General features: G+C 37.8%; 1 protein-coding gene across 2 annotated transcripts in view; it reads left to right on the top strand.

The window, feature by feature from the left end:
• FAM126B (family with sequence similarity 126 member B) overlaps positions 1 to 14,550 on the top strand; it is a 91,331-nt gene extending 76,781 nt beyond the window's left edge. The window contains exons 14-16 of one of the 2 annotated variants that reach the window (XM_044978372.1): positions 765 to 932; positions 6,758 to 7,276; positions 8,103 to 14,550. In XM_044978372.1, coding sequence (XP_044834307.1) covers positions 765 to 932; positions 6,758 to 7,276; positions 8,103 to 8,161 — 746 coding nt within the window. In that variant the 3' untranslated portion in view covers positions 8,162 to 14,550. Of the gene's footprint in view, positions 1 to 764; positions 933 to 6,757 lie in introns of both variants that reach the window. The other variant, XM_044978371.1, reaches the window with a different exon arrangement.
• The last annotated feature ends 1,251 nt before the right edge of the window (positions 14,551 to 15,801 follow it).

Here is a 15,801-nt window from a genome sequence, read left to right as displayed (position 1 = left end):
AAAAAGCTTGCTTAGAAATCACTGTCATATTTAAAAGCTTTGTGTTCCTGCATGTATAAAAACATCCATTGAAAAAGCTGCATAAATGGCTGAAAGTAAAAAGTGGGAACTTAAGATATCGCAGAGGGAAAACTTGATCTCTGGTTTGAAACCCTGTCCCTTCTTTTACAGTTTATTTTTATGTATCAAGAACCAGTGTGCTTCATGATCTGTCAAGTCAGGCTGCCCAAGCCTAGAAGCAAACGTTACCATTTTGCAGATTTTCAGTCATGTTTGTCCTTAGCACTGATATCGTTTTGTTCATTTGCCAGTCTCTCTCACGTACAATATAGTTCATCTTCCTCTTTCTGTGGGTGTGCACACAAATGTATTTGTGTGTGTATATAAGTAAGGCTATGTCTACAGTGCATACAGTGTGGATTATAAGGGTGTGAATTGCGGAGTGCACCAGAATGCCGTGTGTGGACGCTGCTGGCATGAACTAAAAGTACAAAGTTCGCATTTAACATACTCCTCTTTCAAAAGCGTAGGGATCTTTTAGTTTGCTCCAGCAGTGTTGCATGGAGCAGTTAGAGCATACCATTGTTGTGCACTCTGCAGTTTGCCCCCCCATAACCTGCTGTACAGTGCAGTGTAGACCAGCCCTAAATGTGGATAGTGCTTTTGTTTTTCCATGTCCACACAAATCTTCTCTTTTCCCTGCCTGGATTGGAATGCCTAGAAAGGAATAGAAAAGCACTAAAATTTTGTGTGTTGAATCCCAGATGGCTTTGACTTCTCAAACGAGGCTGACTCAAGCATTCCTGGCTCCCCGATCCAGCACGGCTCCACAGACCTAGGGATCAAACGTGAGCAAGAGGGGGAGGTGCTGGTGCGCAGGACCCCTGAGCATGGCTCACCGGAGCCCACCTTGACAGCAGCCACAACAGAGGGTAGGACAGAGAGGAGGCAAAAGTCAGTGAGGCAGTTGCCGGAGGAAGATCCTGGCTCCCTATCCCCAAGCAGAACTTCTTTCCATTCTAGTGCGTGTTTCCACTATCCCAGGGTGTATTAGCTTCTCTTTGCAATACACACATCCCCTATATACCTAGCACCAGGTCAGGTACTACCTTTTGTTATCATGTGGGCTGGCCTGGGGCTTGCATCTCTGTGTGGTGAAAGGCAGCTTGGCATGGCTAACGAAAAGGCAAGGGCAGCATCTAAGAGCATTGAGATTGCTTGGAAATTTCCTATTACTGAGCATGTTTACTCTAATATTTGTGAGAAAAATACTGCACCAAATGAGCATGAGCCCAGTTCAGAAAACCTGATGAATCCGTTTTAGGGTATAAAAGAATCTTACTACAACTTCAGATTAACAAGATAGTATTGGAACAATGTTTCAAAATTCCAAAGTGAATTTCCTGTCGCTGTTAAAGTTGGGTTTGCCTAAGATGTAGATTCCCAGTGTTCTGCTTTGAATAAATTCTTTTATATTTATTCCCCACACTTCTATTCACTAAAGCTTCACCATCTTGTTAGCCTGTGTGAGTGGACTGGCTGTAAACAACCACACCAATCCCCTAACTGGAATCAAGTTGTAACGTTTCCAGCCACTTTAAAACAGTGACTGTTTTTCTTCACAAACAGGTTATTTTGGTGTATGCTGTTGGATTTTGCAACAGCTGCCCTTGCAGCCACATGTAGTATTCTGTGAGTTGTCTGATACAGGTTCATTTTCCTTTAGTGAGTTTATTAACTTATCATCTGTACTTGGTAAGAGGTATGCTTTCATGCAGTTAATTTTATTCATGACTTCTCTTGGTGGTGGTGGTGTGCTTAATTCCCCAGGTTTTTAGCTGAAAATGTATTCCCAAGAGTCCTCTGATCTTCCTAATCTGTTTCTATAATTTAAGTTTTCTTTTCTGTGTGAACATTCCTTTGGCATTTCCAACAGCTATAAAGGTCACAATTTCTCTGAAACAGAGAAGGTGTTTGCAGACTGTTTCATATGTACTGCATACGCTTCAGGGTGTCCTTGTGGAAACAAAAATCTGAGATTCTTCTAGATTTGATGTATTGTTACCATGGAATCCACCACAGTGAATCAGCACGTAATGAATGAGGGTCACAACATTCCACTTCTTTGGAAAATAAGATACTTACAAAAACATGATGCTGTTGAAGTTTTAGAAACTGCTCCTTGGTGCGTAGTGAGTTTGAGCATGCTCAGTAAACGAGCCCTACCCCATCCTTACTCCATTTGTTCTGATTCGTCTTATTCCACTGTACTGACCGTTGCATGTGCATGTCCTGAAGGATATGGAGAAGTCCTGAGCTTTGCAGAGAACCTTCATTAAAAATGGTTGCCAAGAATGTAGCCTTCCCTTTCTAACACTTGAGTTATTTTAAAATATCCATATCTTTTGACTTGTTCCTTTGGAGTCTGCATCACTTTGCATGGTTTTCCTGGATATGAAAGTGAAGAATATTTGAACAGATAACTGAACATAGAAAGCTGACAGTTGCCTGTTTGCTCAAACTGTACAAACTTTGCCACTCAGTAATATTCTGGGGTGGAAAGTGGCCATGGAGCTAAAGCAGATTTGACTACTAATACTTAAATTATTATTTGTATGTTATGTATATTACCTTGTTAATTGATGATTTTGCAGAAAACTTGATTTAGCAAATACCCTCAATTGAGTGACTATGTCCTACCTGACAACAGCGTGAAACAAGAAAGATCTTTCTTGGTAAACCCTAGTAATCCCTTTCATTGTTCAAGTTTGTTTATGCATCTAATTATGAGAAGGATAAACAGAATAAATATCCCTTTTAAACTAGTGTTTGGAAACAATACATGGAATGTTCTGCCGGTTTCCAAGAGGTGGCTTAGTGATGCCTCAGAAAGGATGTGTGTTTAAAAGGGTTACGTGTGTTCATACTCTTCTGTCGGGTTGCAGCAGTAGGTATACACAGTCATTTGTGGCCAGTAGATAATGGTAGGGGGAAAGCTGACATGGAACAAATCCAAAAATAAATGTAATACTTCTGCTGGATCTACTTTGTAGTGACTTCTGTGTCACAAAAAAAGTGCATTCTTTAGAGAAGCACTAATTCCTATAGAAAATGTTGAGAAACTTGAAGACAAAAGCTTTGTGGTTGACTTGTCATTTTCTCTCTCATTTTCTCCTTTCCTTTCCAGGATTGTAGTCAATTATGGGGCTGTTCAGGAGAAAGATGTTGTTTTGATTGTTACTGTTCTGTAGGAAAAGAAGAAACCTACCACTTTTTCTGAGTTACCTGTTCCAAATAAGGGGTATAGAGAACTGAACTGCACTCTCCCTTTTCCTTGTCTTTGAGGGTAGTGTTAGAGGAAAACTACCATCCAGTCGGATAACTGTATATATTCAAGCTGTATTTTACTGAGGTGAAAGACTTCACTCCAGTGAGAACTTTCCTGAGTATCTGGGATCTGACTAGAGAGAGATTTTCCTGCATGTTGTCTTGTCTGTTTTCTTCATTCCTCAGCATTGCTGTGCTGCCTGGGCCTCTGCATGGTTGCAGCATCCAAAAGCTTGCACCAAGTCTCTCATTCTCCTCTCTAAATTGAATGGATACTTGACAGTTTTACCTTTCCAATTTCTTTCTGCTGTCTCATGGTGTTTTTTCTGAAGTAGGATAATCTGTTTAGCATCCCTGATTATTTTCTCATGAACACTTCGGTGCTTCTTCACGGTATTTGCATCAGTGTTCAAATAAAGCTTTTCCATATTGCTTAAGGGTGTCTTCCTGCAAGTTACACATCATCCATTTGAATAAGGAAAGGTTGAGAGAGGAGGTGTTAGCTGCTGCCGTGGTTCCTAATCAATGCACTTTCATTCAGTTTTGCATGATGGTATAAAAGAATATAAATGCTGGGTCTGATGGGAAAAGCTTCTTTTGGTTTCAGGGTATTTCGGTTGTATCATCCTTTTACCAGCACCTTTGAGGACGGTGGTGGTGGGTTGTTCATAAAATGTCTCATTGTTTAATGTGGGAAAGTATTCGTGTGAATAAATGAGAAGACAAACACTTTTATATTTCTAAAGGACTGATTTGATCAAACGGGGAAAAAAAATAAAACCCATATTTTAAATATGTATTCAGGAGGTTGTAGTAAATGCATTTTAATAATTAGAAAATATCCCTTAGAGTTTAAAATGCTTGTCTTGTCCTGAGGCTAAAGTTTTTTTCCAGGTATGAAGATTGCAGTACTGTGAAGTTTCTTACAGTTTATGGGAGGTTAAAGATTAGATTAATCCTATGAGGATTACATAATAAAGCAGACCAGCATTGTATTCTACTGAGAATGGCTTTAGGTTAGAAAGTGGCTGAGTGCCCCTTGGGAGGCTGAAACCAGGAATAACAGTGATCTTAGCTTCAACGAAAAGGGTTTCCTACCAGGGAAAGGGACCCAAAAAAACCCATCTGTAAAGCTGTTCTGCTTTCTGCTTCTGAAATATGATGCATAGCCAAGCTAGATATTTTTGCACAGTGAAGGAGCACGAAGAGCAAAGTACTGGCCTCAATAGGCTGCAGTGTAACTTGAAAGTTTAAAAACAACTTGTTACCTTTGTCAGTGCACTGACAAGAGTCTGTGGAAGTGTAGGTTCATTCCTGTATGTTACTCATAAACTTTTTGCCACCATTTAAGGAGCTTCAGACACTCTTTGATATGTGCCAGAGCAGAGTGAGCAAACTGCCACTGGAATAATGCAGCAGTTGAAGCCGTCAGACATGTACACTTCCTGGGGTTTCCCGCAAGCAGTCATACTTAGGGTTATCACAGGGAAAACTGAAATTCTTACAATTTGAAGGCCTTATTTTTATTTTTTTTTTAAAAAGTGAAATTTTGCTTTTTTAATCTTGAAAGTAAGACAGCTGGAGTGAAAATGAGCACACTTTCACTCAAATGCAAAAACTACAATTTTTGAAATTCAAAGTCCTGTTCAAATACATGATAAATGCATATTTTGTCATGTTTTGATGTAAAAACTACTTTATGAATTTCCTTGGGGTTTCAAAATGCCCTGAAACAAAATTGCATTTTTTATGAAAATACTTGCTATTTTTTGTACAACCCTTTTCATGGTATAGGACTGAAAGCAAACACTTAAGAAGTAAATGCATTTGTTTCCTTAGTAATGGAAAATAAGGGAGCAAAATGAAAACCATAAACTAGAAGTAGTTTGCAAAGGAACCTGCTGCCAGTAAATTTAGCCAGTAAACCAGCAGAGCTCATCCACCTTTGCACCCTGTCAAGTCAGACTTATTTCCAAAGGTCACTGACTTAATACACTCAGGGTATGTCTACACTAAAGTTAGACACCTGCAGCTGGCCTATGCCAACTGACTTGGCTCCGGATAAGGGTCTGTTTAATTTTGGTTTAGATGTCATGGGGACCCTGCCACCTCGCAGGGTCCTAGAGCCTGGGCTCCAGCCCTAGCCCAAACGTCTATACCAGTTAAACAGACCCTGAGCCCAAGCCCCATGGGCCAGCCATGGGTTTTTAATTGAAGCACAGACATACCTTCACAGTTGGGTTTTAAACTCCCAACTTTCAAAACCAGACTTCAGGTTGCATCCTAAGAAACTGAGGCCACCTCTAGGTTTTCTCTGTTCTCCAATCATGGCCTGGAGTGATAGGTTGCTGTTTGACAGGCAGGTCCTGTTCAGAAGCACAAAGTCTCTTCCACAGTGTGCAGCACTTTGCAGCTTAATCTTGTATTCCATATATAAAGAGGTATTTTATAGATAGAAGATATTTAGGCAGCCAGGTTACAGGCAATATGATGGAAGCCAGCTTCATGTAATTACTGGAAGTAGGAGGAGGACTGGGGTTTCGGGGAGAGATGACAAATAGGAATTAGGGTTTATCTCCAGGAAAAAGTTTAGTCACATTATGTGCCAGTTGGCATCTGCTAAAATCTACTACACCTGCAGGCGTGGTGGTGATTGGTGACCAATGGTCTGACCTGTTCCTAAAGGTTGTTGAGCTCTTGCAGCAACTCACATTGACTTCAGCAGGAGCTGCATTTACTGTATTCAGTACCTCTCAGGATGCAGCCCTAAATCAGGATAAAAATAGCAACCTAGGCTGAAAGGATGAGTGAAGGGGTTGTGAAGAATCCTTTAGACTGACTTGGGTAATGGATTGGATAGTCAAGGAGAGTTGTTCAGATGCTCACAATTATCTGTGCCTCTACTAGTAATGCTGGAGCTGATGAGTTCTACAGAAGATGGTGAATTAATACAGATGAGAGGTTTACCCAGATAAAAAGTACGTACACAAGAGGCTCTGATTCTCCTCTCACTTGTGTAAACAAAAGTGTAATAGATTTATACAAGTGTGAGAGAACCGGGCACAGTGCATATGAATGGAACAGAGAATAAATAAACCATATGGAGCCTGATTTTTTGTATTTACACATGTAAATCAGGAATAACTCCCTTGAAGTGAATGAGGCTACATCAGTGTAAAATCAGGCAAGTGAGAGGTAAATCAGGCTGCTAGTGCAGAGTACTGGAATTTGGTGCTGACAAAAGTTACTCTCCACTATGTATAGAGGGAAAATTTTTGGTTGCAGGAATCAGTTAAAAAGTGGGAAAGTGTTTGGATCAGAAAGTGAAGTTTGTTTTTAGTGACGTTTTGTTTACATCTGTATACATCTACTTCATGTAACGTGACTGTTTAGTTTCTGGGTCTAATTTGTTTGTGTTGGGTTTTTGTAGATACTGAGGGTATAAATGGAAGAGAGGAATCCGTGAACCTCAATGATGCTGATGAAGGATTTTCATCAGGAGCTTCCCTTAGTAGCCAGCCAGTTGGGACCAAGCCTCTATCGTCCACATCCCAGAGGGGCAGTTTAAGGAAAGCAGCAAGTGGGCGTTCAGCTAAGGATAAAGAAACATCATCTGCCACTAAATCCAATGAGAGCCCTCGAGATTCAGTAGCTCAGAAGCAGCACCTGCACCAACCAACTGACCTTACTGCAGAAACAATTGAGATGACACCTACAAAGAAACACCTCAGCCTGCCTGCTGGGCAGGTGGTACCAAAAGCCAGTAGCTTGAGCCTAATCCGGACCGCCAGTGCTTCCTCCAGTAAATCATTTGACTATGTGAATGGTGGTCAAGCAGCTTGCATTGTTGGGGTTGGCACTGAGGGTGTTACTAATCTAGCAGCTGGCAATTCCAATCGGTTTTCAACTATCAGTCTACAGGAGGACCGGCTAGGCCAAGCTGGGGAAGGTAAAGATCTCCTTACCCCAGGGGCTCCCCTTACCAAGCAGTCTCGATCCCCAAGTTTCAATATGCAGCTGATATCCCAGGTGTAGCTTTGACTCCCCTCTTCCTCTTTAACCAACAGACAGTTCATCCTTGGGCAAAAACAAGAACCTTCATCCCACAGTGTGAAAATACTGACCATTGTGATCTCATTTGATTCAGTTTAGATATCATCCTGTATTTTGTATGAAACAGCAATAAATCTCCCCTCACTCCCAGTCCCCACCCCTTGTGAACATGGTTGTGAAGCCGTATAAAATGTATGCCTTTTCCACACCTTCCTTTCTCCTTGGGTGATGTGCAATCCATCGTAGGCTGATCAGTCCCATTTCAACACTGTGAGACTAGTGATATTGGAGGAAATGGTGAATGTGATCCCTATGAGATGATGCTTTGGCTTTGTTAAGAAATAGAAACGGGTTAGTTTTATCAGTCTATAGTACTGCAAAGACTACTGGATCATGATTTTTCTTAGAACCAGGAGTGCCTCAGAGATTCTAATGTGACTTTGGACCTCTCTGAGTTTGTGCAATCAATTCTGGGAGAGGGGAATGTCATTGTTGCTCCTGGCTGACCAATGCACTTTTCCATTAAAATGAGAATTGTTCTTTTCCTTCCCCACCCTCCCCTCTCCTACTTCTGAAACTCTTCCTGCTCAACAGTGGAGGCATGCCTATTACCAAGTCGTTGCCCCTCAGATAAAGAGAGGGCTTGTAAGTAGAGAACGTAGGTCACAGTGTACTACTTATGGCGTTGTAGCCATATTTATGTTATATGTCTTCCCCTCCAGGACACAGGGTCATTCTGCTTACACACTGGAATTTGGAAAGGCCAAACCTGTTGAAATAATTCAAAAGTGGGAAGGAGAGACACACTTTCCCAGAAGTAATTAACTACTAGCTCTGCTTCTATTTGTGTGAGGTGATGATCACTGAATTGAAACAAGCGCATCTTCAGGTAAACAGAGGGATTCTCAGGCTGCATTCTATGGTATCATAGTTGTTAGGGAGCCCCTCCTGCTTTCTAGGTGTTCCTAGCTCAGTCACAGCATAGATTAAGAAATCTGTAGTCCAGACATAATCCTCCAAGGAGATGCATCAGGGATTGAGATAATGGTTTTGCTGGAAACACTGAAGCATCAATGTGCAACACTTTCTAGAAACAATGTTGGTATAACGGGGTAGTCTTTTCTCCCAGAAGGACCACACTTCACTGCCTTTGTATTTACAATCCATTGCATTTTGTAAATATCTGATCATTTTGCTGATGGAGGCAGGCAATCTCCTAGAAAACTCTGAACTCATGCCATTGAGCCAAGTCCTGAATCTATGTGATTGATGTATGGGCAGCAATTGCTACCTATGCTAGCGATCACTACTTTAAAGTACATTTCTGATTACAAAGGAGGATGTCCATCATATTTTAGCCTGTGTCTTTCTTTGGATAACTAAGGAGAAAAGAGGAAGTCTCAGTCTTTTTTCTCTACTCTGTTGTGACCTGGAAGTTTACAGGCCATTAACCCATGGAACAGATTAGAGTTACATTTTTTTCATTATGTAGGCACTTTTGTTTTATAATTTTCACTGTGAAAAAATATAAACAAATGGCTACAAATAACAGGCTATCTTCTGATTTATAAAGATTGTACGAAATTCAGAACTAAAATGGCATTACATTGCTAGTGGTTATTTTAATGGGTTGGTTGTTTAAATGTTGTTTTGAGCTTTCAATTCTTTTCTTTTTAACACCCTCGTTTCAAGTAGCATTTTTTCAAAGTGACTTTCAAACTTATAAACAGGTAAAGGAAGACATTTTTATGGTTGAATGAGTTACTTGGTCACTTAATCTTCATATTTCACATTCAAAGAGGAATGATAACATTAAAAAAAAAAAGAAATATTACTAAAGATAAATATAATTTCAAATTGATAAGGACCAATCATTCCTTTATATTAGTTCTTGAGATGGAAATGTAAGTCAGACGGTCAGGCTAGTTTTGGAAGAATCCCAATATATTTTTTCAAGTGTTTATTTTGTGTGTATGTATGTATGTATATATAGTAGAGGTATATACAAAAATATACATAGTGATGTTTGGTAGGTCAGCTATAGAGGTTCTATATTTTCCACGGTTAGTTTTCACCTAAGGGATTTATAACTCTTCTAAAAATTTTGCAAACAAGTTTCCATATCATGATCCATTTCTTTTACAAAATGCAGTTAAACCAGTTCAGCAAAATGAAATAGTCCTGTGATTTCAAATGGGGAGTCAAATATGGGTGCTCAAATTTGAAGTTTTAGTCACTTTTTTAAACCAGTTTTGCAGGTATTTAGTCCTTATTTTGGTGGAGTGCCTTTTGTTATATTTTATAAATCTGTTAAGTATTCGTTAATCTGCTTTTGTGCGTATATGCACACTACTTTCGCTATAATATGCTTTTTGATAGAGTTCAAATTCTGTCCCTATTAACATCCTAGATGTTCCACACTGTGGACTGACATGATACATAATAACTTGTCCAAAGGATCCTTTGAGTGCTTCGTGTCAGATGTTCACTGATCAACCTCTCTATGTTCTGGAATGACTCATCCATTAACACAAATGAAGCAGCCATTATAATGTGTCATGTCAGTGCTATATATCATTAATGCTTTTAGATGTGTCCATCAATCCATGTCAAGGTAGTTGTGAAATATGATGTACTGAGCTTCAGTGAACTTCAAAGTACTGTGGCATTAATTGAAATGGAAATGCTTGGGATACAAACAAAGAATAATCAGAGTTGACTTTGGAGGGTATTGTATGGTACTGTTAAACTAAGTACAAAACTATTAAAATAGGTTTCTGACAAAGATTTAGACTTAAGTTCTTTTTCCTTACCTCACTCTATTGTCTCTCCGTAATTATAATGCATTTGGTATGTAACATCATGCACTAGTTTTAGACCCCTGCAATAGTTGAGTACAGTTGCAGTATACAAAAGGTCAGAATGTAGAATACGACATTCCTCCTTATCTAAGATAGTATATATGCACAAATCTGAAGTGGAGAACCATGGGTACTGTAGCTAGGTGTAGATACACATTTAAGTAAGGATAAATGTATTATCCCTTGATTTTAGCATAACTGTGTACAATAATATGCTGGCATTTGTAATTTGTTTTTTTCCTGGGACTTCATAATTTAAGGAAATATAAAATAACAGGCTTGCTAATTAAATCTTTGATCAGCTTTTAAGCTATTTCGAGTGGCATTTTGCTTGAGCTGTGAGCCATTTTTTATGCAGGCAGCAAGATGACAAGTAATAGCTGTTTAAACGAATGTTGCAAGTGAAGATTAAATACTCTACTACCCATCCATTTAGTTTAGTTTTCAGAATATTGAGACTTTATACCTTATTGTACATCTCAAATACCGATTTGTGATATGACCTTGAAAAAGCTTTTTTAGGAGTGTGGAGCCTGTCCTTCCATTCTGTAGCAGTGACCATTTTATCACACCAGTTATGTATTATATCAGATATTTGTATGGTTTGCAAATATAATAGTCTCAGATACATAAATCTGGCATTTACAAATAAATTCTCATATTTCTTACTAGCTTTTAAGGTAATTAAAATCATCTGCGTTGACATTGGAATAGTGAAAATACTGTTTTCTGACAAAATATTTTATTTGCACTACTTTTGTGAATAATAGAATGTACTGGGGCAGAGCTTTTTCTCACCATGTGAGGTTTGTGTGTGGGTAGGTACATACATTGTCACATGTTGACAATCAGTTGCCTCAGTTGTGTGTGTATTGTATATAAATGTAAACATATTAGAAATTTTTGGGGGTACGATCCACTACTAAATAGTGGCAAATAAAAGGGGGTTGCTTTACTTTTTGGATAACTAGTAATTAATTTTAAAGCTTAGTTCAAGGGGGAAAAAATTCAAAATAATGATAAAAGGTTCACAAATATATTTTGAAGATTAATTTTGGAACAGATTATTCTACATTGAGGCCATTTTTAAATCAACAGTTTAAACTTTTTTGTTGTTCCAGATAAGCCAGTTGCTACCTGCTTTTAAGATTTAAGGTGTTTTAATTTTCTTAAACCTGGAAACAATTCAGACAAATGGATTGATAAGTAATTTCAGTTTGATTTTTTTAATCAAAAATAAAAAACTCTTGAAAATCAAAACGACCTGAAGATAGAAATGACCAAATTGACTGTTCAAAGAAAATTTTGAAATTAAGTTGTACAAAATACTGTCCCCCTAAATTGTGGAAAAAAGTGATAAATAGAATGAGCTAAGCTGTTATTTATTATGCACTGTACAAACAGAACAAAAAGACAGTCTTGATATTTTAAATACTAAATCATACAAACCCTAAGTAGTTGCAATCTAGCATTGCCTAACTCTAAGACATGTTACCTTAATATGCTAAACTTACTATCAAGTGCATTAGGTATATTCATTGTATCCATTGGCATTGTGAGAGTAGCATTGTGGACAGTGAACATGTATTTTTATTTCTCGAGTGAGGAACGATTGCAGAACTCAAGGGGCAAAGCCAGAAGTAACCTGTGCCAGTCCATTCCAAACACGTAAAATAAAAAGGGCAAATTCATTGTAGTGTACATGCACTGAGTATTCATCTTAAACCAGATTATACAATATTTGGTATCTTGTTTGGTATTTTAAATGTAGTGTTTTGTTTCTAGGACCTGGGCCTTATTGAAAATTCCCTTGTTTCTCATTTATTCCTTATGGCATTTGCATAATCAAAGTTGTGCATTGCCTGAAAGTTTATTTAGATATTTTCTATGGCTGAAGTATAAATGAACATATAAACCCTTCTTTCAAAATTGTCATAATAGATCAGCTGAGAGCCCAATATATATACCAGCCTATTACATTTCGATGGAAGACAATGGAGAGGAGTGGGGGAAACTGATCCGTCACTGGTACATCAAAACAAAACACCCCAAGTGAGTGTGAGAATAAGATTTCGCAAGGCTGGCATACATATGTTCATATGACCATTGCTAATATTTTTAATATGGCTTTTTAAAATCCTACCTTATTAAGCCGAGCTTGCAAAGCATAAAACAGGAAGAAAGAAAATAGCTGTAGGCACTTAAATTAATGAGTAAATTTTACCTGAGGGTTGGCTAGGGTCAGTATCTGCAATAAGAATAAGTTCCGTTTATTTTGTAGTTATCCCTTGAAGTCTAATACGGAGAACCTCAGATACAATCTGGATGAGAAATGAACTTTATTAGTGGACAATCTACCCCAACCCAGACAGCTTAATTCTAGATTTAACTAAATTAGATGCAAACTGCTGTTTCTGTTTCAGGATTTAGTGTGATCCCTATAGGAGTATAGAAAAGCAAATTCCTTTTTATCTTTCCTACATGCATCAGACAGTATACCAAGAGACCATTAAGGGACCAAATGTAATTAAAATGGGGTCCATCCTTCAAAAAATTGTCCCTTCTAATGTAAAGGATAGCTTTTCTATTCCTGTGAGGAAACATGGATGGAAACAGTTGTACAGTTATTTTGAGATCCTGGACTACATTTTGAGCTAGGACTTTGTCAACTAATTATTTTGTCATGAATGCCTATTACAGGTTTACAAGCAGTGAAGTGTGAGTGAATAGAGCAGAAGACCCCAGTATTTTGGCTGAATATTTCTGTCAAACTAAATTTCAAAAAAAATTGATTCCCAAACAAAAAAATTAATTGGTTCTAGAAAAATCAAGTTAATTACTGAAATGTCTTCAAATGAGCAAATAGTTATATCGCGTCTGTAACACAAATAACTAATAGTTTAGATGTACCCTCCAATAAGACTAGACTCCTTTATGGTGCTTTGTCACTGTATCTTTATTTCAGGTGCAGGACAATTGATCCTGCTATTTCCCAGCACTGAATAGGAAATTTAACAGGTTGTTAGTAGTTTCTCTAAGTAAATTTAAATTTCTTCTCCTTGACATTATAGGACTTAGAAGTGACAGAAAATAAGCTACTGAAAATTTTCCCTCCAATTCAGACCATTCACTAGTCTTGCATATTTTTTGTTTATGAAAAATGTTACTATCAAAAAGTACATGGCTTCTAATTTTCAGTCAATATGAGTTGGCAATCACTCAGAATAAATTACTTGTCTTTGCAAAGTATTCATGGGTTTGCTAGTGTTCAAAATGTTTGTGTTTGTGTGTTCAAATATGACTTGGAAACACTACATTGCACTTTTCTGCAAGAAAACAGTAAATACTTTTGGGCAAGGGCATTACTAGTTGGTTATTTATGGAATGAAACCATGTAATAAAGTAAATAACCTTAAGGGAGTCATTTAACTGGAATCATTTTTCCATATCAAGGACACCAGGCAAAAGCTAGTAAAGATTTTGAATAAGTAGATCATCTCAACACAATACATTTTGGACTTACTATGGTAGCTTTTATTTGCTATAAGTAAACTGAGGTACCCTGTGCTGTATTTTTTAAATTTGTAATAAATTCCTCTACTTTACAATGAATCTTTTGAGTCTTACTGTTCGTGTAACAAAATAGAATTTGCAGTCAGTTTGACTAGCAAAATGAAACAATCTGCAAGGATTGAGATAGTATTTTCTTACTGTTTCTGTCATACAAGGTTTGTTTCTCTGGACTAAGATTTCTGAAGGATTTTTACTACTTTGGCATTTTATGTAATTTTATCATTGTCACAAAAGGAGGACAGGCAGCAAATAACCTACTTTCTGTGGACAAATCTGTTTGGCAAAAGGGCTTGAATTGTGTAGATGCTCTTTTTTCACCAGTGTGTAACCCTGCATGTTGGTATGCACTCCCAAACATTCAGGATATAGTGCTGGTGAAGAACTAAACAGAATGGGTAGTAAATGCAGTCTCTGTTGCATGATGTCCTTTAACCTGGGACCAGTGAAAAATCTTCATTCTTACAGAGCTGAAGATAACACACATTGAAGATCATGTTATTGGTGCATGTAAGCCATTATCTTAACTGTCTTACTGAAACTGGTTAATGCTGTTTATTGTTGTTGAAATGTGAAATGTAGTTACTGTTGACCTTGTATATATTTGCCAGAGATTAAAAAAATAAAGAATATTTTAAATCACTGTAAATAGAGATGTATAAAATGGAAAACAGTCTGCAATGCAGAATATATATATATACATGATGTTAAATAAATATTGTTTCTGGATGAATGTGTACACCTTGTGTCAATTGTATTTTTTAACTTGTGCATGGTTTTCTTGTTTAATATATAGATTTGTTTCTGTTAAGGTGTCAACATGTAGTGGATCTTTCTATACAGTTTCTTAATGCAAATGGTCATTTTACAAACTTAGATGATCTATGCTGAGTGCAGATACTGAGTGGTAAGGGAGGCGTATGGGACAATTAATATGCAGTATATATCTGTCAACACTAATAGACGGTATTTCAGATTAATATCCTGCTAAGGCCAATTTACCTGATAACTTTCCTTGGGTGTCAGTCTGTGTAAATACATTTCATCCCATACAAAAGAGCATTTACTGATTTTATTTTTTCCAAGTAAACTTAATATGGAGTAAAGGAGGTTATCCTTGTGAAGGAACAGGAAGAAGAGGAAAGTGCAGAGAATAAAAGGGAGGAAGAAAGCCCAGAGGACACAGGTAGTGAGGAGAGTGTATCATTCTGTTACTGTTTTACAAATGGAATTGCATAATAACCAAGAGACTAGTTCTTCTGAAAATATTGGAATATGCTTAAATCTTTATATGGTGCACACTCCAGGTGCTGCTGAGTTCAGTAAGCTAATTTGCTATGAGCAGAGACAGAGCCCTTTCCGCTATCCTGTTTATACAAATATTATGGCCGTGAAGGAAGACTTCAGTAGGAGAGGGGGCTTCTGATCTAAATTTCAGATTGTGGAATCACTTTTTACACAAATAAGAACAGTAATGATCTCTGCTGCACATATCCTCATTGAAAGCCTCCTTTAAATCAGACACCTGCTTGAGCATGTAGAATAATGCTGCTGCTGTCATTAAGGACTGGAATTAATTTCAATACAGATGTAATTTCTTTATCTCTGACGTATCTAATTTGGGATGAAACATGGCAGCTGTTTAACAGTATACACTAGTTTTATGCTGCAGTTTGATCAGAAGTTAAGTAAAACATAAAATTCACCACTCACTACTTTTCGGTAGGGAGTATGTAATCTCCAGAGTTGGAATTGGGCCAGTACTCCTCATGCAACTTTTAGGAGATTGCGAGTGTCTTCCTTAATTATGTAACATACCTTGTTGCATTTGTTTATTTTTGTAAGCAACGTTTTTAGTGTTCAGGAGGGTGGTTTGCAAAGTGGGCAGGTTCCATTCACCAAGAACGGAGTTGGTTTGGTAATCTGGCTTTGAGGCACCCTCCAGCGAACGCCACACACAGATAGTTGAAGAAGTAACCCCATTTGTTAA

The sequence above is a fragment of the Mauremys mutica genome, chromosome 10, assembly GCF_020497125.1.
Source record: "Mauremys mutica isolate MM-2020 ecotype Southern chromosome 10, ASM2049712v1, whole genome shotgun sequence".
In the NCBI taxonomy this organism is placed as follows: Eukaryota; Metazoa; Chordata; order Testudines; family Geoemydidae; genus Mauremys; species Mauremys mutica.
The sequence above is the reverse complement of the archived record's forward strand: the minus strand, read 5'-3'. Positions and strand labels throughout refer to the sequence as shown.